Source organism: Scyliorhinus torazame, chromosome 1 (assembly GCF_047496885.1).
Source record: "Scyliorhinus torazame isolate Kashiwa2021f chromosome 1, sScyTor2.1, whole genome shotgun sequence".
In the NCBI taxonomy this organism is placed as follows: Eukaryota; Metazoa; Chordata; class Chondrichthyes; order Carcharhiniformes; family Scyliorhinidae; genus Scyliorhinus; species Scyliorhinus torazame.
This window is the reverse complement of record NC_092707.1, coordinates 34,365,169-34,391,878: the sequence shown is the minus strand read 5'-3', so window position 1 is coordinate 34,391,878 and position 26,710 is coordinate 34,365,169. Positions and strand designations below refer to the sequence as shown.

General features: G+C 47.7%; 1 protein-coding gene across 1 annotated transcript in view; it reads left to right on the top strand.

Annotated features, from left to right (window-relative positions):
- tmem116 (transmembrane protein 116) overlaps positions 1-26,710 on the top strand; it is a 67,931-nt gene that overhangs the window by 10,594 nt on the left and 30,627 nt on the right. Inside the window, exons 3-7 of the mRNA XM_072485465.1 lie at positions 6,576-6,639; positions 8,918-9,049; positions 11,017-11,121; positions 12,939-12,985; positions 16,090-16,167. Coding sequence (XP_072341566.1) covers positions 6,576-6,639; positions 8,918-9,049; positions 11,017-11,121; positions 12,939-12,985; positions 16,090-16,167 — 426 coding nt within the window. The remainder of the gene's footprint in view (positions 1-6,575; positions 6,640-8,917; positions 9,050-11,016; positions 11,122-12,938; positions 12,986-16,089; positions 16,168-26,710) is intronic.

Sequence of the window (26,710 nt, the reverse complement as noted above, 5' to 3'; positions counted from 1 at the left end):
TGCAATTACGCTAGTGAGGGATCTAGCGTGGGGGGGGGGGTTAACTGGGTTGCTGCTGCTGGGGAGAAGGGGGAGCTGGTATGGGGTGGGGTGGTCGGGGCGGGAGGGCGCCGTTGGGGGAAGATACGGCTACGTGGGAACTGGGTGAGGAGCTGGATTGAAAAAGGAGATGGCTAGTCGACAAGGGAGGGGGGGGGGGGTGGGTAAAGAGCCCCCCAACCCGGCTGATCACGTGGAATGTGAGAGGGCTGAACGGGCCGATTTAAGAGGGCACGGGTACTCTCACACCTAAAGAAACTTAAGGCAGATGTGGTCATGCTGCAGGAGACGCATCTGAAACTGATAGACCAGGTCAGACTGCGCAAAGGATGGGTGGGGCAGGTGTTTCATTCGGGGCTAGACGCAAAAAACAGGGGGGTGGCTATATTAGTGGGGAAGCGGGTAATGTTTGAGGCAAAGACCATAGTGGCGGATAGTGGGGGCAGATACGTGATGGTGAGTGGCAGATTGCAAGGGGAGGCGGTGGTCTTAGTGAACGTATATGCCCCGAACTGGGATGATGCCAATTTTATGAGGCGTATGTTAGGACGCATCCCGGACCTAGAGGCGGGAAAGTTGGCAATGGGTAGAGATTTTAATACGGTGCTGGACCCAGGGCTGGACAGATCGAGGTCCAGGACCGGAAGGAGGCCGGCTGCAGCTAGGGTGCTCAAGGATTTTATGGAACAGATGGGAGGAGTAGACCCCTGGAGATTTAGTAGACCTAGGAGTAAGGAGTTTTCGTTTTTCTCCTATGTCCACAAAGTTTATTCACGGATAGATTTTTTTGTTTTGGGAAGGGCACTGATCCCGAAGGTGACGGGGACGGAGTACATGGCTATAGCTATTTCGGATCACGCTCCACATTGGGTGGACCTGGAGATAGGGGAGGAAAAAGAACAGCACCCACCCTGGAGAATGGACATGGGATTATTGGCAGATGAGGGGGGGTGTTTAAGGGTGAGGGGGTGTATTGAGAGGTACTTGGAACTCAATGATAATGGGGAGGTTCAGGTGGGAGTGGTCTGGGAGGCGCTGAAGGCAGTGGTTAGAGGGGAGCTGATATCTATCAGGGCACATAAAGGAAAGCAGGAGGGTAGGGAAAGGGAGCGGTTGTTGAAAGAACTTCTGAGGGTGGACAGACAATATGCGGAGGCACCGGAGGAGGGACTGTACAGGGAAAGGCAAAGGCTACATGTAGAATTTGATTTGTTGACTACGGGTAATGCAGAGGCACAATGGAGGAAGGCACAGGGTGTACAGTATGAATATGGGGAGAAGGCGAGCAGGTTGCTGGCCCACCAACTGAGGAAAAGGGGAGCAGCGAGGGAGATAGGGGGGGTGAGAGATGAGGAGGGAGAGATGGAGCGGGGAGCGGAGAGAGTGAATGGAGTGTTCAAGGCATTTTATGAAAGATTATATGAAGCTCAGCCCCCGGATGGGAAGGAGAGAATGATGTGCTTTCTGGATCAGCTGGAATTTCCTAAGGTGAAGGAGCAGGAGAGGGCGGGACTGGGAGCACAGATTGAGACGGAGGAAGTAGTGAAAGGGATTGGGAGCATGCAGGCGGGGTGGGCCCCGGGACCAGATGGATTCCCGGTGGAATTTTATAGGAAGTATATGGACTTGCTGGCCCCGCTACTGACGAGAACCTTTAATGAGGCTAGGGAAAGGGGGCAGCTGCCCCCGACTATGTCAGAGACAACGATATCGCTCCTCCTAAAGAAGGAAAAAGACCCGCTGCAATGCGGGTCCTAAAAGCCCATTTCCCTCCTGCATGTGGATGCTAAGATTCTGGCCAAGGTAATGGCAACGAGGATAGAGGATTGTGTCCCGGGGGTGGTTCATGAGGACCAAACTGGGTTTGTGAAGGGGAGACAGCTGAACACAAATATACGGAGGCTGCTAGGGGTAATGATGATGCCCCCACCAGAGGGGGAAGCGGAGAGAGTGGTGGCGATGGATGCCGAGAAAGCATTTGATAGAGTGGAGTGGGATTATTTGTGGGAGGTGCTGAGGAGATTTGGTTTTGGAGATGGGTATATCAGATGAGTACAGTTGCTGTATAGGGCCCCGGTGGCGAGCGTGGTCACGAATGGATGGGGGTCTGAGTATTTTCGGCTCCATAGAGGGACGAGGCAGGGATGTCCTCTGTCCCCGTTATTGTTTGCACTGGCGATTGAGCCCCTGGCCATAGCATTGAGGGGTTCCAGGAAGTGGAGGGGAGTACTCGGGAGGAGAAGAACACCGGGTATCTCTGTATGCGGATGATTTGTTGCTATATGTGGCGGACCCGGCGGAGGGGATGCCAGAGATAATGCGGATACTTGGGGAGTTTGGGGACTTTTCGGGGTATAAATTGAACATGGGGAAAAGTGAGTTGTTCGTGGTGCATCCAGGGGAGCAGAGCAGAGAAAAAATAGAGGATTTACCATTGAGGAAGGTAACAAGGGACTTTCGGTACTTGGGGATCCAGATAGCCAAGAATTGGGGTACATTACATAGGCTAAATTTACCGCGGTTGGTGGAACAGATGGAGGAGGACTTTAAGAGATGGGACATGGTGTCCCTGTCACTGGCAGGTAGGGTGCAGGCGGTTAAAATGGTGGTCCTCCCGAGATTCCTTTTTGCGTTTCAGTGCCTCCCGGTGGTGGTCACGAAGGCTTTTTTCAAAAGAATCGAGAAGAGTATTATGAGTTTTGTGTGGGCCGGGAAGACCCCAATAGTGATGAGGGGATTTTTGCAGCGTAGTAGGGACAGGGGGGGGGGGGGGGGGGGGGGGGGGGCTGGCACTTCCGAGCCTAGGTGAGTACTACTGGGCCGCCAATATCTCAATGGTGTGTAAGTGGATGGGAGAAGGGGAGGGAACGGCGTGGAAGAGATTGGAGAGGGCGTCCTGCAGTGGGACTAGCCTACAAGCAATGGTGACGGCACCGTTGCCGCTCTCACCGAAGAAATACACCACAAGCCTGGTGGTGGTGGCTACATTGAAAATTTGGGGGCAGTGGAGACGGCATAGGGGAAAGATGGGAGCCTCGGTGCGGTCCCCGATAAGAAATAACCATAGGTTTGTTCCGGGGAGAATGGATGGGGGATTTGGAGCATAGCAAAGAGCAGGGGTAGCACAATTGAGAGATCTGTTCGTAGATGGGACGTTTGCGAGTCTGGGAGCGCTGACGGAAAAATATGGGTTGCCCCAAGGGAATGCATTTCGGCATATGCAACTGAGGGCTTTTGCGAGGCAACAGGTGAGGGAATTCCCGCAGCTCCCGACGCAGGAGGTGCAGGATAGAGTGATCTCCGAGACATGGGTGGGGGATGGTAAGATGTCGGACATATATAGGGAAATGAGGGACGAGGGGGAGATCATGGTAGATGAGCTGAAAGGGAAATGGGAAGAAGAGCTGGGGGAGGAGATTGAGGAGGGGCTGTGGGCTGATGCCCTACGTAGGGTAAACTCATCGTCCTCGTGTGCCAGGCTAAGCCTGATAACAATTTAAGGTGTTACACAGGGCCCATATGACTGGAGCACGGCTCAGTAAATTTTTGGGGGTAGAGGATAGGTGTGGGAGATGCTCGAGAAGCCCAGCGAATCACATCCACATGTTCTGGTCATGCCCGGCACTAAAGGGGTTCTGGGTGGGGGTGGCAAAGGTGCTTTCGAAGGTGGTGGGGGTCCGGGTCGAACCAAGCTGGGGGTTGGCTATATTCGGGGTTGCAGAAGAGCCGGGAGTACAGGAGGCGAGAGAGGCTGATGTTTTGGCCTTTGCGTCCCTAGTAGCCCGGCGCAGGATATTGCCTATGTGGAAGGAAGCCAAGCCCCCGGGTGTGGAGACCTGGATAAACGACATGGCAGGGTTTATGAAGTTAGAACGGATTAAGTTTGTACTAAGGGGTTCGGCTCAAGGGTTCACCAGGCGGTGGCAACCGTTCGTCGACTACCTCACAGAAAGATAGAGGGAATGGAAAAGAAGAAGACAGCAGCGGCAACCCGGTGGGGAGGAACCGGACGGACTCTCAGGGATGTCATTGTATATGTATAGACATTTGTTATAGGTAATGTATTTTGTACTTTGGAGAGTATCTATTTTTGACAAGGCAGTTGCCATTTAGTTTTGTTTTTGTTTCTGTTTAAATATTATTTATTTATTTGTTTAAAACTGGCCACTGTTATTTATATTGCTTTATTGTTGTTTAAAAGAAACACTATGTACTGCTATGTTTGGCCAAAAAATCTTGAATAAAATATATTTAAAAAAAATTTTTTTTTTAAAATCCCCTAGTCTCCACACTCCGGCGCCTGTTTGGGTACAATGTGGGAGAATTCAGAATGTCCAATTCATGTAACAATCACGTCTTTCGGGACTTGTGGGAGGAAACCAGAGCACCCGGAGGAAACCCATTCAGGCACGGGGAGAATGTGCAGACTCCGCACAGACAGTGACCCAAGCCGGGAGTCGAACCTGGGACCCTAAAGCTGTGAAGCAACAGTGCTAACCACTGTGCTACCGTGTAGCCCTGCACGTTTGCTGATGACGCGATTGTAGTGGGTCGGATCTCGAACAACAATGAATCAGCGTACAGGAGTGAGATAGAGAACCTAGTGGCGTGGTGTAACGGCAACAATCTCTCCCTCAATGTTAACAAAAGCTTTAAAAAAAATAAATTTAGAGCACCCAATTCATTTTTTCCAATGAAGGGGCAATTTAGCGTGGCCAATCCACCTACCCTGCACATCTTTGGGTTGTGGGGGTGAAACCCACGGAGAATGTGCAAATTCCACACGGACAGTGATCCAGAGCTGGGATCGAACCTAGGACCTCGGCATACGTAGTGCTCAGTAGAAAAGATGTGTGAAGAGATCAGATCAGTCCATAAGAGGGTCATTCAGGAGTCTGGTAACAGATTGGAAGAAGCTGTTTTTGAATCTGTCAGTGTGTGTTCTTAGACCTTTGTATCTTCTGCCCGATGGAAGAAGTTGGAAGAGTGAAAAACCCGGGTGGGAGGGGTCTTTGATTATGCTGCCTACTTTCCCCAGGCAGCGGGAGGTGTAGACAGAGTCAATGGATGGGAGGCGGGTTCACGTGATGGGCTGGGCTGTGTTCACAACTCTCTGTAGTTTCTTACGGTCTTGGGCTGAGCCATACCAGGCTGTGATGCAGCCCAATAGGGTGCTTTCTATGGTGCATCTGTAAAAGTTGGTAAGAGTCAACGCGGGCATGCCGAATTTCCTTAGTTTCCTGAGATAAGTATAGGCGCTGTCGTGCTTTCTTGGTCGTAGCGACGACGAGGACAGATTGGTGGTGACGTGCACACCTAGGAATTTGTAGCCTTCACCATCTCCACCTTGACACCATTGATGCTGTCAGGTTAGTGCACAATATTTTGCTTCCAGAAGTCAATGACCAGCTCTTTAGCTTTGCTGACATTGGTGCAGTGGTTAGCACTGCTGCTTCATGGCACCGAGGACCCAGGTTCAATCCTGGCCCCGGGTCACTGTCCGTGTGGAGTTTGCACATTCTCCCCGTGTCTGCATGGGTCTCACCCCCACAACCCAAAGATGTGCAGGGGAGGTGGATTGGCCACATTAAATTGCCCTTTAATTGAAAAAAGAAAGAATTGGGTACTCTGAATTTTTTTTTTTTAAATGTCTTAATTGCTGGCCTCAGACAGAGGAACATCTCAGCCAAACTTGAACCTCGCTTAAAATACAAGCAAAATACTGCAGATGCTGAAAATCTGAAATAATAACAAAGAGTGCTAATAGACCTCTGCAAGTCTGACAGCGTCTGTGGAGAGAGCAACAGATCCTAGTCTTGATGACCAGACATTTCCAGTTGTTGCCACCAGATAGCATTCATGAGCAACAACAGATATTCCACTCTGTAAGACGACACCGCATTCCTCATTCCACCCTAACCACAATCCGTTAATTCAGTACAAATTAAGGAGTGAACTTTTTGTACGACATGATTAAGCTGTCAGCACCTGTGAGAGGAGGGAGCTAACGTTTCGAGTGTGGATGACACTTTGTCAAAGCTCGTTGCTGAGATTGTCCAGTATGTTCTGTTTTTATTTCAGATTCCAGCATCCACAGTAATTTGCTTTGATTTGCTAACTTGACCAGGCCATCAGGGGAGGAGGTTCACATCTGTGGTCCCCCAGAGGCACGTTCTCCAGTTCAGCAAAGGTCCAGTGGTTCTCTTCAGACATAAGGAAATAGCTGTGGATAGATATTTATATAAAATTTCTCCAATCAGGGTCTAGATGATCAATATTTAGGTTTATTTGTTAATTGCGGTTTCAATATTGGAGAACCAGTTTCTCTCTGACTCTCTCATACCCTGTTTCTCTCTCTTGGGTTTAACCATTCTAAATTCATTCTCTTTTCTCTTGTTGTTCTTTCTCTCTATCGAGCTTTCATGCTCTCCTTTCTTTTCTCTTTACATTGCAAACTGACTTTGTTTCCCCGTTTCACTCTGGATTGATTTTTATGCTGTGTGTGTTTTCTTTCTCTCTCTCTCTCTCTCTCACAGTATTGTCGGTTCAGGCTCCATCATTGGCTATGCAGCATTGCAGCAGCTGGCAAGGCACCCAGAGGTAAGGACACGGTCAAAATTTCCTGGGTCATTCAAGTCCCTCCAATTCCTGAGTAACCAGCCAGAGAGCAAAGAAAGCAAACTTCCTCTTGCAACCACTATCCTCCCCAAAGAGTGTGAAATCATTCTGGCAGTACAAAAGGTGAAGTCACACGGGATCAGGGGTGAGCTGGCAAGGTGGATACAGAACTGGCTAGGTCATACAAGCCATGATGTGGAGATGCCGGTGTTGGACTGGGGCGAGCATAGTAAGAAGTTTTACAACACCAGGTTAAAGTCCAACAGGTTTGTTTCGATGTCACTAGCTTTCGGAGCGCTGCTCCTTCCTCGGGTGAATGAAGAGGTATGTTCCAGAAACAAATATGTAGACATAACCTGGTGTTGTAAAACTTCTTACTAGGTCATAGAAGGCAGAGAGTAGCAATGGAAGGATGCTTTTCTAATTGGAGGGCTGTGACTAGTGGTGTTCCGCAGGGATCAGTGCTGGGACCTTTGCTGTTTGTAGTATATATAAATGATTTGGAGGAAAATGTAACTGGTCTGGTTAGTAAGTTTGCAGACGACACAAAGGTTGGTGGAATTGCGGATAGCGATGAGGACTGTCAGAGGATACAGCAGGATTTAGATTGTTTGGAGACTTGGGCGGAGAGATGGCAGATGGAGTTTAATCCGGACAAATGTGAGGTAATGCATTTTGGAAAGTCTAATGGAGGTAGGGAATATACAGTGAATGGTCGAACCCTCAAGAGTATTGAAAGTCCGAGAGATCTAGGTGTACAGGTCCACAGGTCACTGAAAGGGGCAACACAGGTGGAGAAGGTAGTCAAGAAGGCATACGGCATGCTTGCCTTCATTGGCCGGGGCATTGAGTATAAGAGTTGGCATGTTGCAGCTGTATAGAACCTTAGTTAGGCCACACTTGGAGTATAGTGTTGAATTCTGGTCGTCACACTACCAGAAGGACGTGGAGGCTTTAGAGAGGGTACAGAAGAGATTTACCAGAATGTTGCCTGGTATGGAGGGCATTAGCTATGAGGAGCGGTTGAATAAACTCGGTTTGTTCTCACTGGAACGAAGGAGGTTGAGGGGCGACCTGATAGAGGTCTACAAAACTATGAGGGGCATAGACAGAGTGGATAGTCAGAGGCTTTTCCCCAGGGTAGAGGGGTCAATTACTAGGGGGCATGTTTAAGGTGCGAGGGGCAAGGTTTAGAGTAGATGTACGAGGCAAGTTTTTTACACAGAGGGTAGTGGGTGCCTGAAACTCGCTCCCGGAGGTGGTGGTGGAAGCAGGGACGATAGTGACATTTAAGGGGCATCTTGACAAATACATGAATAGGATGGGAATAGAGGGATACGGACCCAGGAAATGTAGAAGATTGTAGTTTAGTCGGGCAGCATGGTCGGCACGGACTTGGAGGGCCGAAGGGCCTGTTCCTGTGTTGTACTTTTCTTTGTTCTTTCTTTGAGTGGTCGAAAGGATGTAGGCCAGACTGCAGGACTTCATTTAAATAGACGTTCTTTACAGACCAGTCTGCCCACAGCCGAGCCAGATTGGGAGTCGATGATAACAATTAGAAGCAACCAACCTGCCTGGTGTTCCAACTTTCTAACCCAGAATAACTACTTAGAAGTTTAGAATTGGTATTACCCCAAAGTCAGTGTTAACTGGATTCACGTTGGTTGGTGAAGTTAAAACTAAGACACAGCAGCTTTTTTTGTTGGAGTTTATTTATTTAGTTCACAGTCAATACTACCCCCCCCCCCCAAAACAGTGTCCCAGCTATCCCCATAAATAACTGTCACCTGTTTAACAATGTAATTCCCATTAAGCTGTAACAATGTCATTAATAAGACACTGACAATCAGGTCACCCAAGATGACTGTTCCAAATGACCCTATTTTGCATTTGGCCGTACCTTTAGCTCCTGACCTAACAGTTGGACTTCTTCCAGCTTCCTTCCAACAATCCAGCAATTAAAATGTATGATAATGGAAAAATACAACAGGTTTGATAGCATCTTTGGAGTGAGAAACCGAGTTAACGCTTCAAGTGCAATATGACTTTTCCTCGCAACTCTCACCCACACTCTTTACCCGTGGACTGGAAAGTGGTCAGCTGACACCTTCAATCAATAAATCGGGGACATTAGCGTGTCCTTGAAGGTGGGAAGTAAATAGCCCACTGCGTTGGAGTGAGGTTTATAAAGAGCAGCTATAATTTTGTTTTGATTAGCAAGCTGTGGTTTACTGATCCAGAGTCCTTGGTTTCTTTTCAGATCCGCCCATTGTTTTACCTGAGTTTATCTGACCTGATGCTGGCGGTTTGCTGGCTGATTGGCGTCTTGCTCTATGGGGAGTTCTTCAGTGCTCAGAGAATTGCCTGCTACAATCTCCAGGTGATAGGACAGGTAAGCAGACTCAAGGGTGGGGGAGGAGGGGAGAGGGAGAAAGGGGAAAAATACAAACAAGAGGCAGGCGTAGGTTATCCAGCCCCCCAAGTCTGCTCCGCCATTCAGTAAGATCATGGCTCATCTGGTTGTAGCCTCAAATCTACACCCTGCCTACCCCCTATATCATTCACCCCATCTTGTTTACAAATAAACTATCCACCTTTGCCTTAAAAATTTCAAAGGTTCTGCTTCCACCGTCTTTTCAGGAAGAGAGTTGACTCACATCTCCCTGAGAGAACATTTTTTTACTTCATCTTTTTAAATGTGCAACCCATTATTTTTAAACGGTGACCCCTAGTTCGAAATTCGCCCACAAGAGGAAACATCCTCTCCACATCCACCGTGCCAGGAGCCCTCAGGATCTGATATGTTTCAAATAAAGCCACCTCTTACTCTTCTAATCTCCAGCGGATACGTGCCCAGCCTGTCCTCGTAAGACAACCTACCCATGCCACGTATTAGTCTAGTAAACCTTTTCCAAACTGCATTTCCATTTCTCCTTAAATAAGTTAACCAGTATTCCAGATGTGGTCCCTCTAGTGCCCTGTACAAACAAAGCCGCAACTTCATGAGGGAAGCATTTAGGAGTGCTAAAATTCCCATAAAGTGTGCCAGAGGGAATTTTCGTCCTCATTAAAGTGATTGAAATAATCTCGTTTGCATTTTCTTACTTCCTAATCCTCTCCACACCAAACTGTTTCTGGGGTATAGTCCCAAGTTTACTCTCTAGCATCTCAGCTAAGTGGTAGTTCTTGTGTAAACCGGGACAACTGTGTAACCACAGGATAATGGTTGCATCCCAGCCAAGCCAAAGCCATCCTCACCCAATTGCCAGACTGACACTTCCCAGTGCATGTTCCTGCAAATTGATCAGGAGCAGGAACCCTAGAGGATTTCCCCCACCCTAATGCAATTATATCAAATATACCAGTCACCGCAGCTGAGATCAGACTTTATTATTAAATGCAGAGATCCATTGACCGCCAACATGCTTTCTATTGGGTCAACGGAATGCAAGTTCAGAACTGCACTTCCTCACAGCCCATGTTCCCGATCTGGACCCCACCTCTCCAGACTGATGGGGCACAAAGCAACAGTGGGGCCATTAGCCCAGCCAGATCCACACCTCGAAGAACACAAATCATGGAATCTTGGAACTAACCTGGGGGAAGGACAGTAGATCGGATTGGGAGGAGAGAAAGTTTATACAAATTATAAAACTGAAATTATTTTCAACATTCATGGATAGACCTGCAAACAACTGTGCGAAGGTATGCATTTTCCTGGGAAATACTTGTGAATAAAGTAGCAATTGAAGTAGGACAGTACACCCATTGGCACAGTGGCTGGTAGGGGGCAGTATATGTAGGGGACAAGGACAGGAGGAAACAGGCTCAGCTGTGAAACTGCTGCAAATATCTATTGGATTGAGCGCCATGCCATGTATTTCCTTTTGGCACCTGGCAGCACGAGATTGGGCCTGGGCTAATTCCTGTGCCACTTCTGCCCCCAGTTTTCCCGATCAAAGTTGCCAATCAAAGGAAATGATCCAAGGAATGTGTACTCCCTAAAACTGGCTCTGCTACACAGAACTACATAGAACATACAGCCCTGTCCCTGAAGGACCATGCTGGTGTTTGTATTTCATATGAAACTCCCCACTCCACCTAATGTAACCCTATTGACAGAATCTAGATAGTTTCTCCCTCATTTGCTTATCTAGTTTCTAGTTGCCCTTTGGGTGAAAGAGTTTTTCTTCAATTCCCTGTTGGTTTTATTAATGACTATTTTATATTTGATGTCAGCTCATTTTGGTTTCCCCCATACATGGATACATCAACACCAGAAGTTTCACTATCAAATGTGCCACCAGGCAATAAAGAAATAAATGATGTTGCAGTAATGCTGCATGATCTGTATTACAGGTGCTATATATGTCATCTTTTTGCTACACCCTAAATTATACCTGGTGTCTGTATAGAGATCTGAGATCGAGGGTTCACACAATAATGAACGACACGTCTTGCTTGGTGAGTGTTTCTTCAAATCGCAATGGTTAAGATCAGGGAATCATTCTTCCCTCACCCCCACCCCATTTGAAATGTATCATTTATACTTGATGTTTATCATTTTAAGGTGAACTTCTATAGATGGGCTTTGAGCTGTTGACTCTCCCCTCCTCTCGCAGAGCACTGCCTTACACATTGGTACCTAGCCCCTATTTATGATCACTATTTACCTGTATCTCAGTTACATTTAATGTTACATAGGTGTGACAGGAACAGTTTGCACCCGCAAAGTAACAGGGGATGTGCTTTTGTTATTTCCCTGCCCTCCTCTCCTGAAGCCATGGATTTGTTTCTCTTGGGCACTTGCACTGTCTCTGATGAATATCCAGTGATGTACCGTGTCGGCCATTCAACCGTGAAAGAAGCTGCATCCAATTCTTTTTTTTTTTTTAATTTAGAGTAGCCAATTCTTTTTTTTCCAATTAAGGGACAATTTAGCATGGCCATTTCACCTACCCTGCACATCTTTTTGGGTTGTGGGAGTGAGACCCAGGCAGACACTGGGTGAATGTGAAAACACCACACGGACAGTGACCCGGGGCGGGATTGAACCCGAGTCCTCGGCGCCATGAGACAGCAGTGCTAACCACTGCACCACCGTGCTGGCCTTGCTGCATCCAATTCTGACCCTGCTTTACGCAGATATCCACAGTCATGCATTTTTCCAGCAGGGCGTCACTGCACACTGGTTATCAGGAGCAGGAACCCTGATTAAATTTCTCGTCCTCGAACCCAGGGTCTCTTTTAAGATTATTGTAGTTCCCCTAATGCCAGCACAGGCAGAAATCAAATTGACACTTTCCTAGTCCATGTGGCATTGTACGTAGGAACATAAGAAATCGGAGCAGGAGTAGGCCATTCAACCCTTAGAGCCTGCACCACCATTCAATCAGATGGTTGATCTTCCCACAACAGGCAATGCCCAATCAAGGGAAAATAATCTTGCCTTGCCATAGCTGTCTGGACTGTCATGGGAGTGTCCCTTTAAGAAATGTTTTTGTCTTATCACATGGCTTCAGTGATGTCACTGTGTGGGTGGAGCTGGGCTGTGGCTCTGGTTTTACTTTCGCCTTGAGTTTGGAGCTGGTTTTGAACTGCACAGATTGAATAAGTGTTTCTCTATCTTCATTTTAAAAGCTGTTCCCAGACTTCTTGATAACTTGAAAGAGATAATTGCTTTCTGGAAGGGATTCAAACCTGCTGTTTGGAAAGGGGAACAAGAGTATCAATAACAAGTCTTATACCAGTAAGAATGCCGTGTGCTGGACCATACCTTTGAAAAGGGGTTTCTGGTTTTACTTGGATATTGTTATTGAATTGGAATAGTTAAGGGGGAATTCATTAAGGGTTATACATAGATTACTGTAGCTGTGTGGGGACTTTGTTTGTAGTTGATAAAAATTCTTACTGTACATTTACACAAATGTTAACTAAATTCGTAGAATAAAGCTTATTTTTTGATTAAAAGTGCCTAAGAACTCTGTTGAATAACACTTCAAAGGCAGGCTCTTATGCTCATCCCAGCCAAATTCAATAAACAGTTGTAGGTCAGGTGAACTCCATGATATATTTGGGAGTTTTCTTAACCCTGGCCCATAACAGGACAACATGATTAACAGTTACTATTCTTACTCTTATGGTTTTGTGTTGAAATTTTACCTCTTGTACTTCTAACATTTCAAAAATAATACTTGTTCACAAAATTGACACTTGACTGATCTTACTTGGTTGATATTCTGTGGCACTGAATTTGTTATTTTCATTCTGTTTCCGAGAAGATAACTGAAAATAGTGGAGTCAGCAGGATGGTAATAATCTCATCCAGGTAAATACGTACAAATTATTCTTTTTTTTTTGCTTGTTGTTCTTGCCTTTTAACAATACTGACTGTGCTGGGCAGTGGGTCCATAGTTTCAGCCACCTCACTAAAGGAGCTTTTCTCTGTGCGTGAACCCACAGGTGTGAGGTTCTCAGCAGGTGCTGATATGAGCACAATTTTAACCAGAAGTCACTGACTCCATTTTCTCCTCTCGGATTGAGGAAGCTCTCAATAAAGCATCTGGGATCTTTGGGCTTTATAATCATAGAATCCCTACAGCAGAAGGAGGCCATTTGGCCTACTGAGTCTGCACCGTCCCTTCGAAAGAGCACTCTACCCATGTTCCCTCACCCATCCACCCAGCCCTAACCCCACAACCTAACCCGCATGTCCCTGGACACTAAGGGGCCATTTTATCATGGCCAATCTACCTAACCCGTACATCTTTGGACTGCAGGAAGAAACCAGAGCACACGGAGGAAACCCCCACAGACAAGGAGAGAACGTACAAATTCCACACAGACAGTGACCGAGTTCAGAATTGAACCCGGGACCCTGGTGCTGTGAGGCAGCAGTGCTAACCACTGTGTCACCATGCCACCCCAAACAGAGCCGTGGAGGACCAAAGTAGGGAAGCTATGATCAACCTCCATATAAAACACTGGGCACTATTTAACAGCTGGGATGTGTCCTGAGCGGATCCGGGTGCACTGGTTAAATAGCGGGAGAGGCCAAAATCAGGATCCTTGTCGGGCGCATGGATCGGTTAGTGATCTAACCAGCCCAGTCCCACTGGTGGGTTCCGGATTCCGCCCAAACGTGCCGAGACCCAACTGACAACCAATTAAGACCAATCTCCATCTCATCAAGATGCAAGTCCAATCTAACGGCCTCCCGGGAACTAACTGTATCCACAGCGAGAGAACGCACAGGTGCCATTTAGCAATGGTCCACACAAATGTGGACCAGGTGTAACAGCACCTGGGAGTTCTCCAGGCCACTGGAGACCCTTGGGTTGTCTGGGACAGGGCAGAATGTCACCCTGGCTTTCCATCTGGCACCTGGGCACCCTGGCACTGCCAAGGTGTCTGGGTGGCATTGCTTGGGTGCCACTGCCAAGGGCCACGGCCTGAGGGAGGCCATGCCCATGAAAGGGGAGATGGAAGGGGGTTATGAAGAGTGGGGCGGATGAAGGGTCCTCCTGAAGTGTCCATCTAAAGGTTTTGGGGGGGGTGAAAGGTGGGGGTCCTGAAAGAGGGGGCCAAAAGGGATGTGTTGGGAGGCCTGAAAAGGGGCGGCCCTCAGCCCCCCCATAACGGGTGTCCTCACTTGGGGAAGATGTGGGACAATGCCCATGTGTGTGTGGGGGAGGTGACATTGTCCGTGGGTGGGGGGCCCTCACCATTTAGAGATTGAGGCATCCTTTCAAAATGGCGGCCCGTCCTCTGAGGAGCCGGCCTCGCTGACGGTTACAGCTCCCACTGCTGAAAAAAATTCTAAGTATGGGCTCGACCAACAAAGAACTCCCCAAGGCTAAAAAAAACAAACAAAGTGTGGGTAAATGCTGGTGTGGATCTCACTGATAAATCTGACCACCCCGCCAAATTCACCAAAAATGACGCTTAGAAATGTTTTTGTTAAATTGTGCCCACGTGTTCAGCCTCGTCTGAAGCATTGGATCAGATTTCAACGCCTCACTTTAGGAAGGACGTGGAGGCTTTGGGAACAGTGCAGAAAATATTCACGAGAATGGTTCTGGGCTAGGGAGACCTCAGTTATGCCCAGAGATTGGAGAAGATTGGGTTAATTCTCCTTCCGGAAGAGAAAGCTGAGCGGAGTTTTGTGTTCAAAAATCATGAGGCACCTGGACAGTAGACAGGAAGAAGTGTTCCTCAATACACTCTAAAACCAGGCAACACCGACCGACTTCAACCCTTAGTTGAAGGATCAGTTACGAGAGGACACAAGTTCAAAGTGAGGGGCGGGCGGATTAGGGGGGAATTGAGGAAAAACCTTTTTACTCAGAGGGTGGTGACGGTCTGGAATGCAGTGCCTGGGAGGGTGGTAGAGGCGGGATGCCTCACATCCTTTAAAAAGTACCTGGATGAGTACTTGGAACATCATAACATGCAAGGCTATGGGCGAAGTGCTGGTAAGTGGGATTAGGCGGGCAGGTCAGGGCCTTTCATGTGTCGGTGCAGAATCGATGGGTGAAGGGCCTCTTCTGCACTGTACTATTCTGTGATTCTTGTATTGTAACCATTCTATGATTCTAATTCAGCCAGAATCAATTGTGCACTGTTTGAGGTTAAAAACTTGATCTTGACCCCCCCCTCTGTTGTTGTGTACAAAATGATGTTCAACATTTCATCCACTAGATGGATCTGGAGTTGGATACGGGGGGGGGGGGGGGGGGGAATGGAAATCACATCCAGCTGTTCTCACAGCAGCAAATGAAACATCTGCTTCAGGATGCGCCTGCCGCAGTGAGCACCGTGGGGTCAAGGGTCGGCCTGGTTTTTGATCAGGGTGGAAATTTCAAAGCCATGAACTTATTACATAAAGTAGGTGTTTGTTCCTGAAATGTTTGTTTCTCTTGCTGAGTACATTTTGAAAAATCTTTCGAGTACCCAATTATTTCTTTCCCAATTAAGGGTCAATTTAGCGTGGCCAATCCACCTAATCTGCACACCTTTGGGCTGTGGGGGTGAAATCCACACACACATGGGGAGAATGTGCAAACTCCACACGGACAGTGACCCAGGGCCAGGATTCAAACCCGGGTCCTCAGCGCTGTAGCCAGCAGGACTAACCACTGTGCCACCGTGCTGCCCCCTCTTGTTGAGTACATGATCAGTATTAAAGATATTGGGATTAATATTAAGTCATTAACCCTACCTCCCCTGCGATGTCGCTTTCAGTTTCACAGTTAGGGAAGGTAGCAGATCCAACTGGGCGCTTGAGCAATTTCTGCAAAGAATTCATGGAGATTGTTGACTCCCAGTTGGAATTGAATTAAATCTACCCGATGCATATTTTTATTCGGACACAGAGGCAGATGAAGAAAGAGGTTTTAATCTTATTAACACTGTACAGATTTTCTCTTGCAGTTTGATTCCTGTCTTACTGATGGTGCCAGTATTTTGTGCTGGAAACGAATACTCTTGTTACAATAACCTCAGCAATTCGTAAGTAATATTTATCTCACCACAGTCGCCTGCGGTATTTGTTTTTTAATGTTTTTATTCGAGTTTTTTTCTTTTCATACACAATCTGTACACATCAGTTACAAATTTCTCAAAGCCCTGCATGTGAATTAGCCTCCTAGCCCCAACTCCTCTTATTTCCCACATCACCAACAATCTGTTCTGATCCACCCATGTCGACACTACGACCATGAAAGCACATTAGCGCCTATACTTCCTCAGGAAACTAAGGAAATTTGCCGTGTCAGCATTGACTCTTACCGGTTTTTACAGATGCTTCATACAAAGCATCCTATTTGGCTGCATCACAGCCTGGTATGGCAACTGCTCGGCCCAGGACCGCAAGAAACTTCAGAGAGTCGTGAACACAGCCCAGTGCATCACACAAACCCACCTCCCATCCATTGATTCTGTCTACATCTTGTGCTGCCTGGGAAAAGCGGGCAGCATAATCCAAGACCCCTCCCACCCAGGTTATTCCCTTCCATCAGGCAGGAGGTACAAACGTCTGAGAACACGCACTAATGGGTTCAAAAACAGCTTCTTCCCCACTGTTACCAGACTCCTGAATGGAGTCTTATGGACTGAACTGATCTCTTCACACATGTTCTCTACTGAGTAGTACTACACTCTGTATGCTCACCCAATGCCTGTGCCTATGTATACACAATGAGCATTTATGCATGCTCAATGTTATTTTCATGCAAAGAGCAATCTGTGTGGACTGTACTCCATTCAGGGACTGTACACAGAATAATACTTTTCACTGTATCTCGGTACACGTGACAATAAATCTAATTCAAATTCATCTCCGAGAATAACCTGCTCATTGGTCTTCTGGTTCGGTGTGCTCTGTGTACCACTTTCAGCTGCATTAGGCTTAGCAGTGCGCATATGGAGATGGAGTTTGGCACCTGTGGGTATGAACAAAGAAAAGTACAGCACAGGCCCTTCGGCCCTCCAAGCCCGTGCCGACCATGCTGCCCAACTAAACTACAATCTTCTACACTTCCTGGGTCCGTATCCCTCTATTCCCATCCTATTCATGTATTTGTCAAGATGCCCCTTAAATGTCACTATCGTCCCTGCTTCCACCACCTCCTCCGGCAGCGAGTTCCAGGCACCCACTACCCTCTGTGTAAAAAAACTTGCCTCGTACATCTCCTCTAAACCTTGCCCCTCGCACCTTAAACCTATGCCCCCTAGTAATTGACCCCTCTACCCTGGAGCAAAGCCTCTGACTATCCACTCTGTCTATGCCCCTCATACTTTTGTAGATCTCTATCAGGTTGCCTCTCAACCCCCTTCGTTCCAGTGAGAACAAACCAAGTTTATTCAACCTCTCCTCATAGCTAATGCCCTCCATAACCAGGCAACATCCTGGTAAATCTCTTCTGCACCCTCTCTAAAGCCTTCACATCCTTCTGGTAGTGTGGCGACCAGAATTGAACACTATACTCCAAGTGTGGCCTAACTAAGGTTCTATACAGCTGCAACATGGCTTGCCAATTTTTATACTCAATGCCCCGGCCAATGAAGGCAAGCATGCCGTATGCCTTCTTGACTACCTTCTCCACCTGTGTTGCACCTTTCAATGACCTGTGGACCTGTACTCCAAGATCTCTCTGACTGTCAATACTCTTGAGGGTTCTACCATTCACTGTATATTCCCTACCTGTATTAGACCTTCGAAAATGCATTACCTCCACCAGCTCAGGAAAAGAGAGGCGGCCAGGGAGCTAGGTAAAGTAAAGAGTAGAGACGGTAATACTGTCCTGGACCCAGCGGGGTGAACGAGGTGTTTAAGGACTTATTTAGTAAATTAGATGAGTCTGAGCCCCCGGCTGGGGTGGAGGGGATGAAGCAGTTTCTGGATCAGTTGAGGTTCCCGAGGGTGGAGGAGGACCTGGTGGAGGGACTGGGAGTTCCAATTGCGATTGAGGAAATAATCAAGGGACTGGAGGGCATGCAGTCGGGCAAGGCCCCGGGGCCCGAAGGCTACCCGATGGAATTCTAGAGGTTTTCAGAGATATTGAGCCCACTGCTGGTGAGGACATTTAATGAAGCAAGAGAAAAGGGAGTCCTCCCCCCAACAATGTCGCAGGCCTCGATTTCACTGATCCTGAGACGGGAGAAGGATCCGGAGCAATGCGGGTCATACAGGCGATTTCGCTACTGAATGTGGATGCCAAACTGCTGGCTAAGATGCTGGCCTCGAGGATAGAGGACTGTGTCCCGGGGGTGATAGGGGAAAACCAGATGGGATTTGTAAAGGGCAGGCAACTGAAGGCCAATGTTCAAAAGTTCTAAATGTTATCATGATGCCCTCAGAAGGAGAGGAGGTGGTGGTAGCGATGAATGTGGAGAAGGCTTTTGATTGGGTGGAGTGGAATTACCTGTGGGAGGCGCTGGGAAGGTTTGGGTTTGGTGAGGGCGTTATTGACTTTATTGAAGGAGGGGAGGGAGCATCGATTTGGACCCCGATTTATAATAACCACAGGTTTGTACCGGGTAGGCTAGATGGCGGGTTCCGGACTTGGCAGAGGGCAGGAATTAGAAGGATGGGGGATCTATTTATAGGAAGGAGCTTTTCCAGCTTGAAAGCTTTGGAGGATAAATTTAAATTGCCAGCAGGGAATGGTTTCAGGTATTTGCATGTCTGAGACTTCCTGAGAAAACAGGTGCCGGCCTTTTCGTTGCTGCCTCCACAGGGGATACAGAACAGAGTAGTTTCCAGTACCTGGGTGGGAGTGGGGAAGGTATCAGATATTTACCAGGGGTTTCGGAGGCGGAGGAATCTCCAGTGGAGGAGCTCAAGGGCAAGTGTGAGGACGAGCTAGGAGGAGAGATAGAGGCGGGGCGATGGGCGGATGCCCGAAGCAGGGTTAATACCTCCTCATCATGCGCCAGGCTTGGCCTGATACACCGGGCACACATGACAGTGGCTAGGATGAGTAAGTTCTTCGGGGTAGAGGACAGGTGCGCGGGAAGCCCAGCAAATCATGTCCACATGTTTTGGGCACGCCCGAAGCTTAGAAGGTTTTGCTAAGGCGATGTCCACGGTACTCAAAACATGGGTGGTGCCGAGTCCGGAGGTGGCGATCTTTGGAGTGTCGGAATATCCGGGAGTTTGGGGGGGCGAAAGAGGCCGACGTCTTGGCCTTTGCCACCCTGGTAGCCCAGAAACGGATCTTGTCTCCGTCAAGAACCGTCTCCGGGCTCGAAGCCCGGAGTGTAGAGACCTAGGTTAGTGACATGGCTGGGTTTCTCAGTCTCGAGAAAATAAAGTTCGCCTTAAGAGGGTCAATGTTAGGGTTCACCCGGAGGTGGCAGCCGTTCGTCGACTTTCTCGGGGAAAATTAAAATCTCAGCAGATGCAGTATTCCAGGGCTGGGGGTGGGGGGGGGGGGGGGGGGGTGGGGGGGGGGTGGGGGGGGGGGGGGGGGGCGGCGGATTGTTGTTGTATGGTTGAGGTGTGTGAAGATTTGGCTGGGGGGGGAATGTTTATTTTACCATGTTGATGTCATTGTTCATGTTACTGTTATAAAAATTTTCAAATGCTTCAATAAAATATTATTAAAAAATAAAATAAACTGCATTACCTCACATTTGTCCGGATTAAACTCCATCTGCCATCTCACCGCCCAAGTCTCCAAACAATCTAAATCCTGCTGTATCCTCTGACAGTCCTCATCACTATCCGCAATTCCACCAACCTTTGTGTCGTCCGCAAACTTACTAACCAGACCAGTTACATTTTCCTCCAAATCATTTATATACACTACGAACAGCAAAGGTCCCAGCACTGATCCCTGCGGAATACCACTAGTAACAGCCCTCCAATCAGAAAAGCACCCTTCCATTGCTATTCTAGCCAGTTCTGTATCCACCTTGCCAGCTCACCTCTGATCCTGTGTGACTTCACCTTTGGAACAGTCTGCCTATCTGTGCCCCTGACTATAGAGTCCCCTATGACTATTGCTCATCTGCGTTTTGACCCTCCCCGCTGAATATCAGAGCCAGCCGTGGTGCCACTGATCTGGCTGCTGCTGTTTTCCCCTGATAGGCTATTCCCCCTGACAGTATCCAAAAGGGTATACCTGTTCGAGAGGGGGACAACCACAGAGGATTCCTGCACTGACTACCTGCCCCTTCTGGCGGTCACCCATCTCTATGCCTGCACCTTGGGTGTGACCACATCTATATAACTGCTATCTATGACGCTTTCCGCCACCTGCATGTTCCTAAGTGCATCCAACTGCTGCTCCAACCGAACCATGCGGTCTGTGAGGAGCCCCAGTTGGGTGCACTTTCTGCAGATGAAGCCATCCGGGATGCTGGAAGCCTCCTGGACCTGCCACATCTCACAGTCAGAGCACTGCACCCCTCTAATTGACATTGCATTCATTAATTAGTAAATTAAATTAAAAAATAATTTAAAAAGAAAAGTTACTGTTAACTATATGTTTCCTAGCACTAGATTTCTACTGTAAATGTAAATGCGAAATACAGTACTCTCCGGTCTCTGGCTTAGATACCCTTCTAAATTATGATTAAGTAATTAATTAATTATGTTTAATTAGTTTAACAATGTTTAATTTTTAAATTTAGTGCAGATTTCCTACCAGCCAATCAGGCCACAGCTTTCTTGTGACGTCACCTTTCAGTCCCCCCCCCCCCCCCACCTTCATGTCTCCACTTTTTGAAGGTGGCACCCATTTTAGCTGAAGGAACCCTATGGTTGTTGCAAATGGGGACCATGATGGTCATTTAGAGCAGGGACAGGAATGGATGTTGCAGGTTCCGGGGTTTAGGTGTTGTAGTATGCTCAGAGAAGGAGGCAAAACAGGGGGAGGTGTGGCGCTGCTAGTCAAGAGCAGTATTACGGTGGCGGAGAGGATGCTAGATGGGGGACTCTTCTTCCGAGGTAGTATGGGCTGAGGTTAGAAACAGAAAATGAGAGGTCACCCTGTTGGGAGTTTTCTAAAGGCCTCCAAATAGTTCTAGGGATGTAGAAGAAAGGATGGCGAAGATGATTCTGGATAAGAGCAAAAGTAACAGGGTAGTTATTATGGGAGACTTTAACTTTCCAAATATTGACTGGAAAAGATATAGTCAGAGTACATTAGATGGGTCGTTTTTTAGTACAATGTGTGCAGGAGGGTTTCCTGACACAATATGTTGACAGGCCAACAAGAGGCGAGGCCACTTTGGATTTGGTTTTGGGTAATGAACCAGGCCAGGTATTGGATTTGGAGGTAGGAGAGCACTTTGGGGACAGTGACCACAATTCGGTGACGTTTACGTTAGTGATGGAAATGGATAAGTATACACCGCAGGGCAAGAGTTATAGCTGGGGGAAGGGCAATTATGATGCCATTAGACATGACTTGGGGGGGGGGGGGGGGGGGGGAATAGGTTGGAGAAGTAGGCTGCAAGTGTTGGGCACACTGGATAAGTGGAGCTTGTTCAAGGAACAGCTACTGCGTGTTCTTGATGAGTACGTACCGGTCAGGCAGGGAGGAAGGAGTCGAGCGAGGGAACCGTGGTTTACCAAAGAAGTGGAATCTCTTGTTAAGAGGAAGAAGGAGGCCTATGTGAAGATGAGGTGTGAAGTTTCAGTTGGGGCAATTGATAGTTACAAGGTAGCGAGGAAGGATCTAAAGAGAGAGCTAAGACGAGCAAGGAGGGGACATGAGAAGTATTTGGCAGGTAGGATCAAGGAAAACCCAAAAGCTTTCTATAGGTATGTCAGGAATAAAAGAATGACTAGGGTAAGAGTAGGGCCAGTCAAGGACAGGGATGGGAAGTTGTGTGTGGAGTCTGAAGAGATAGGCGAGATACTAAATGAATATTTTTCATCAGTATTCACTCCGGAAAAAGATAATGTTGTGGAGGAGAATGCTGAGACCGAGGCTATTAGAATAGATGGCATTGAGGTACGTAGGGAAGAGGTGTTGGCAATTCTGGACAGGCTGAAAATAGATAAGTCCCCGGGGCCTGATTGGATTTATCCTAGGATTCTCTGGGAAGAGATTGCTGGGCCTTTGGCTTTGATTTTTATGTCATCATTGGCTACAGGAATAGTGCCAGAGGACTGGAGGATAGCAAATGTGGTCCCTTTGTTCAAAAAGGGGAGTAGAGACAACCCCGGCAACTATAGACCGGTGAGCCTCACGTCTGTTGTGGTTTAAAGTCTTGGAGGGGATTATAAGAGACAAGATTTATAATCATCTAGATAGGAATAATATGATCCGGGATAGTCAGCATGGCTTTGTGAAGGGTAGGTCATACCTCACAAACCTTATCGAGTTCTTTGAGAAGGTGACTGAACAGGTAGACGAGGGTAGAGCAGTTGATGTGGTGTATATGGATTTCAGTAAAGCGTTCGATAAGGTTCCCCACGGTAGGCTATTGCAGAAAATACGGAGGCTGGGGATTGAGGGTGATTTAGAGATGTGGATCAGAAATTGGCTAGCTGAAAGAAGACAGAGGGTGGTGGTTGATGGGAAATGTTCAGAATGGAGTTCAGTTACAAATGGCGTACCACAAGGATCTGTTCTGGGGCCGTTGCTGTTTGTCATTTTTATCAACGACCTAGAGGAGGGCGCAGAAGGGTGGGTGAGTAAATTTGCAGACGACATTAAAGTCGGTGGTGTTGTCGACAGTGCGGAAGGATGTAGCAGGTTACAGAGGGACATAGATAAGCTGCAGAGCTGGGCTGAGAGGTGGCAAATGGAGTTTAATGTAGAGAAGTGTGAAGTGATTCACTTTGGAAGGAATAACGGGAATGCGGAATATTTGGCTAATGGTAAAGTTCTTGGAAGTGTGGATGAGCAGAGGGATCTAGGTGTCCATGTACATAGATCCCTGAAAGTTGCCACCCAGGTTGATAGGGTTGTGAAGAAGGCCTATGGAGTGTTGGCCTTTATTGGTAGAGGGATTGAGTTCCGGAGTCATGAGGTCATGTTGCAGCTGTACAAAACTCTGGTACATAGAACATAGAACATAGAAAATACAGCACAGAACAGGCCCTTCGGCCCATGATGTTGTGCCGAACCTTTGTCCTAGATTAATCATAGATTATCATTGAATTTACAGTGCAGAAGGAGGCCATTCGGCCCCTTGAGTCTGCACCAGCTCTTGGAAAGAGCACCCTACCCAAACTCAACACCTCCACCCAACACCAAGGGCAATTTGGACATTAAGGGCAATTTATCATTGGCCAATTCACCTAACCCGCACATCTTTGGACTGTGGGAGGAAACCGGAGCACCCGGAGGAAACCCACGCAGACACGGGGAGGACGTGCAGACTCCGCACAGACAATGACCCAAGCTGGAATCGAACCTGGGACCACGGATCTGTGAAGCAATTGTGCTATCCACAATGCTACCGTGCTGCCCTTAAGAACAAATAAATCTACACTATATCATTTTCCCGTAATCCATGTACCTATCCAACAGCTGCTTGAAGGTCCCTAATGTTTCCGACTCAACTACTTCCACAGGCAGTGCATTCCATGCCCCCACTACTCTCTGGGTAAAGAACCTACCTCTGATATCCCTCCTATATCTTCCACCTTTCACCTTAAATTTATGTCCCCTTGTAATGGTGTGTTCCACCTGGGGAAAAAGTCTCTGACTGTCTACTCTATCTATTCCCCTGATCATCTTATAAACCTCTATCAAGTCGCCCCTCATCCTTCTCCGCTCTAATGAGAAAAGGCCTAGCACCCTCAACCTTTCCTCGTAAGACCTACTCTCCATTCCAGGCAACATCCTGGTAAATCTTCTTTGCACCTTTTCCAGAGCTTCCACATCCTTCCTAAAATGAGGCGACCAGAACTGTACACAGTACTCCAAATGTGGCCTTACCAAGGTTTTGTACAGCTGCATCATTACCTCATGGCTCTTAAATTCAATCCCTCTGTTAATGAACGCGAGCACACCATAGGCCTTCTTCACAGCTCTATCCACTTGAGTGGCAACTTTCAAAGATGTATGAACATAGACCCCAAGGTCTCTCTGCTCCTCCACAATGCCAAGAACTCTACCGTTAACCCTGTATTCCGCATTCATATTTGTCCTTCCAAAATGGACAACCTCACACTTTTCAGGGTTAAACTCCATCTGCCACTTCTCAGCCCAGCTCTGCATCCTATCTATGTCTCTTTGCAGCCGACAACAGCCCTCCTTACTATCCACAACTCCACCAATCTTCGTATCGTCTGCAAATTTACTGACCCACCCTTCAACTCCCTCATCCAAGTCATTAATGAAAATCACAAACAGCAGAGGACCCAGAACTGATCCCTGCGGTACACCACTGGTAACTGGGATCCAGGCTGAATATTTGCCATCCACCACCACTCTCTGACTTCTATCGGTTAGCCAGTTCGTTATCCAACTGGCCAAATTTCCCACTATCCCATGCCTCCTTACTTTGTGCAGAAGCCTACCATGGGGAACTTTATCAAATGCCTTACTAAAATCCATGTACACTACATCCACTGCTTTACCTTCATCCACATGCTTGGTCACCTCCTCAAAGAATTCAATAAGATTTGTAAGGCAAGACCTACCCCTCACAAATCCGTGCTGACTATCCCTAATCAAGCAGTGTCTTTCCAGATGCTCAGAAATCCTATCCTTCAGTACCCTTTCCATTACTTTGCCTACCACCGAAGTAAGACTAACTGGCCTGTAATTCCCAGGGTTATCCCTAGTTCCTTTTTTGAACAGGGGCACGACATTCGCCACTCTCCAATCCCCTGGTACCACCCCTGTTGACAGTGAGGACGAAAAGATAATTGCCAACGGCTCTGCAATTTCATCTCTTGCTTCCCATAGAATCCTTGGATATATCCCGTCAGGCCCGGGGGACTTGTCTATCCTCAAGTTTTTCAAAATGCCCAACACATCTTCCTTCCTAACAAGTATTTCCTCGAGCTTACCAATCTGTTTCACACTGTCCTCTCCAACAATATCGCCCCTCTCATTTGTAAATACAGAAGAAAAGTACTCATTCAAGACCTCTCCTATCTCTTCAGACTCAATACACAATCTCCCGCTACCGTCCTTGATCGGACCTACCCTCGCTCTAGTCATTCTCATATTTCTCACATATGTGTAAAAGGCCTTGGGGTTTTCCTTGATCCTACCCGCCAAAGATTGTTCATGCCCTCTCTTAGCTCTCCTAATCCCTTTCTTCAGTTCCCTCCTGGCTATCTTGTATCCCTCCAATGCCCTGTCTGAACCTTGTTTCCTCAGCCTTACATAAGTCACCTTTTTCCTCTTAACAAGACATTCAACCTCTCTTGTCAACCATGGTTCCCTCACTCGACCATCTCTTCCCTGCCTGACAGGGACATACATATCAAGGACACGTAGCACCTGTTCCTTGAACAAGTTCCACATTTCACTTGTGTCCTTCCCTGCCAGCCTATGTTCCCAACTTATGCATTTGGAGTATTGCGTACAGTTCTGGTCACCGCATTATAGGAAGGACGTGGAAGCTTTGGAGCGGGTGCAGAGGAGATTTACCAGGATGTTGCCTGGTATGGAGGGAAAATCTTATGAGGAAAGGCTGATGGACTTGAGGTTGTTTTCGTTAGAGAGAAGGTTAAGAGGAGACTTAATAGAGGCATACAAAATGATCAGGGGGTTAGATAGGGTGGACAGTGAGAGCCTTCTCCCGCGGATGGAAATGGCTAGCACGAGGGGACATAGCTTTAAACTGAGGGGTAATAGATATAGGACAGAGGTCAGAGGTAGGTTCTTTACGCAAAGAGTGGTGAGGCCGTGGAATGCCCTACCTGCAACAGTAGTGAACTCGCCAACATTGAGGGCATTTAAAAGTTTATTGGAGAAGCATATGGATGATAATGGCATAGTGTAGGTTAGATGGCTTTTGTTTTGGTGCAACATCGTGGGCCGAAGGGCCTGTACTGCGCTGTATTGTTCTATGTTCTATGTTCTATTTCGGGCAGACCAAAGTGTTGTCTTAGCTGGTCCCACGACCGGAGCGTGGCTATTACCACTGAGATTGTAGAGTGGTTGGTCAGTTGGGATGGGAGCGTAGCCGTGGCCAGGGCCCGGCGGGACATCCCTGTGCAGGAACCCTCCTCCATTTGGCTTCTGGTCCCTTTATCCATCCCTTTACTTTTCCCATTGTTGCTGCCTCGTGTTAACGTTGTAGATTTGGGAGAGCCAGGTCCTCCATGCTTCTTGTTCTTTGCAGGCCTTTTGGGGGATCCTTGGATTCTTCTCCCTCTCACACAAACGGTGTGATAAATCTTTCACTTGTACGGAAAAAGGCCTTGGGGATGTAGATCGGTATGGATCTGAACAGGAAGAGGAACCTTGGCAGTGTGTTCAACTTGATCATCTGCACCCTCCCTGCCAGGGAGAGTGGGAGTGTGTACCATCTCTGCAGGTCCTTTTTAACATCCTCTACCAGGCTGGCCATATTCCATTTGTGGATCCCTGTCCAGTCGTGTGCGATTCAGATCATAGAATCGTAG